General features: G+C 38.9%; 1 protein-coding gene across 1 annotated transcript in view; it reads right to left on the minus strand.

The window, feature by feature from the left end:
* Window positions 1–2,500, minus strand: part of LOC125031337 — a 41,851-nt gene that overhangs the window by 9,010 nt on the left and 30,341 nt on the right. Inside the window, exons 7-8 of the mRNA XM_047622043.1 lie at window positions 1,272–1,329; window positions 411–564 (exon numbers count right to left, since the gene is read on the minus strand). Of these exons, the coding sequence (XP_047477999.1) occupies window positions 411–564; window positions 1,272–1,329 (212 nt within the window). The remainder of the gene's footprint in view (window positions 1–410; window positions 565–1,271; window positions 1,330–2,500) is intronic.

The raw sequence follows: 2,500 nt of genomic DNA on the forward strand, positions 1-2,500 counted from the left end.
CACGAGGATTCCGAAACTGTTGTCTCACTTTTAATAAATCCAGTTTTACATCGTGGGTTTTTCTACCATAGTATGAACACGGTAGAGTGTTTTCACCATTCATATATATATATATATATATATATATATATATATATATATATATATTCGCACACACACACACACACACACACACACACACACACACACACACACACACACACACACACACACACACATAATATATATATGTATGTATATATATATATATATATATATATATATATATATATATATACACACATTCACACACACATCCGTATGGTTGTGCGTGTGAGCGTTCCGAAGTCTGAGACAGGGAGTTCGAGACAGAGCCTGATCTCCACGTCCCATCGTAGCCATACCCTCCTGAAGGAGACCCTACGACTCACCTATACAAACCACTCTTCCTTCTGCGTGGAGGAGACGTCGCTCTCGGAGCCTGACGCCCTCACGGACACTGGAAGGAGCGAGCGATGGTGCGCAGCCGTCGCGTACTGCACCCCACCCCGAACGCAGGGCGAACCAGGTTTCCCGGACTCGTACCTGTCGGGGAAAGAGAGGCGTGAGGAGAGGTGCTCGAGGCCGCCGGGAGGATTGGGGGGGGGGGGGGGGGAGGGGGCGCGAGTTTATCCTGCGGGAGGAGATGTCAGAGGGCGTGAGAGGCTTGAAGGGGGGGTGGGGGGTGCACAGACCACGAGCCCTCCTCGCTCTGGGCAGGATATTTTACTCAATGGTTTCGATGCTCCATTTTGCTCTTAGCTTTTATTCTATTTATCATTATATATATTTTTTTATATATTGTTTTTTTTTTTTTTTTTTTTTTTTTTTTAATTCTCCTGTTATGCTGATTTCAAAAACTGAACCCTTCCCTGAGTCGAACTTAAGAAAAAAAGTAAAACAAAAAAATATATATATATTGACAATACACAACACTGAAACACGTATGGCAAACACGTATTTATTCATTTATCTATCAGTCTATTGCCCATGACGATACCCCAGCCCACTTTGAACAAGCTCACAGTCAGGAAAGTGAGAGAAAAAAGTCAATGGACAAGGCCATGATTAACCATATAGCACACAGTATCCTCAAGAAGGTGGATTTTTTTTTGAAGGATAAAAAAGAGGAGTTTGAAGGGGAAAATGAAAGTAGGAAGATATATATATATTATATATATATAAGTATATATATATATATATATATATATATATATATAAAATGAAACTTGACATTGAGTAAAATACCGTACCCTTGAGAGAGAACGGTTCCCAGTGAGTAGCTGCCCCCGGAAGTTGCCTTTCGCGTACCTGAAGAAGGGAAGGTAGATGGCGCTAGTGCTGTCAATTCTTGGTTGGTGGGTTGTGGTGTATATAGAGATCGTTGTGGTGATGAAAGGAGGGAGTAGTAGTGGCATAAACGGCTAAGGTAATGGGTATATATAGCGAGCGCTGCACCCCACCGTGTAGCCAGGGAAGTTTAGGTTCTGACTCGGGCTGGAACCTGGAGAAGGGAAGGAGGAGGAGGTGAGAGAGCGGTCAGCCTTGGACGCGTCTGCTGCACCCGGGCCTTCTGCACACACAACGCCGCAGTGTTGCCATTGAGATTCTCGTCAAAAAAACGCTTGACTGGAGTTAAACAAACAAACAAAAAAAAAAAAAAGCTGGATATATAGAGTAAAAGCTCTTAAATTTTCCCAGCTAAAAAAAAAAAGACTTTAAACAGCTGATTTTAAACTTTCGACATTTTCTCGCTAGATCCGCTATCAAAAACTCTAGATCTGGCGGGAAAATCGCTAGAATGGCAACACTGCGATGCCCTTCCTTCACATCTGCCCGTCAACTATTTCGTAAAACAAGGACTAAAAATAAGAAAAAAAAGCATTCTCATTTCTTCAACCTATGTGAAGATTTGTCCATTTGCTGGAGTTTAAATTTTCTGTCGCTTATTCTTAGGTGCAAGAATAATGCTACTACAGCAAAATTAAAGCTTAATAAAACTAAAAACAAAAGTGCATTCTAGTTATTTCTCGACCTAAATGAAGATCTGTCATTTGCAAATTTATGAATATATTTTCTATTTTTATAATCCACCTTGCATCACTAATAATTCTACAATAAAAGAAATAAATAAAAGCTATTGCATTCTCAGTTCCTCCCATTTTTTCAGAGAAAAAAAATCTAAAATAGATATCTTTCTATTGTATATGTTTATGCTTTCAAATTGTAACAGTAATTTATTCTACAATAAAAAAGATAAAATGTGAAAAGTACATACAGATTTAAGAGGCAGATAGCTGCTCTGAAGCCCATGTCTTTAAATCACACTTTGATAAACAGGCCATTCTCTCTAATACAAAATGAAGTCATATGCAAGCAAATCACAAGCGTTCTAAGGCATACATATTTTTTTTTCATAAATGATTAAAAAAAAAAAAGAAAAAAAGAAAAAGAAAACGCATTCATCCTGAATAAATTGTTT

This window comes from Penaeus chinensis, chromosome 12 (assembly GCF_019202785.1).
Source record: "Penaeus chinensis breed Huanghai No. 1 chromosome 12, ASM1920278v2, whole genome shotgun sequence".
NCBI classification, from domain to species: domain Eukaryota; kingdom Metazoa; phylum Arthropoda; class Malacostraca; order Decapoda; family Penaeidae; genus Penaeus; species Penaeus chinensis.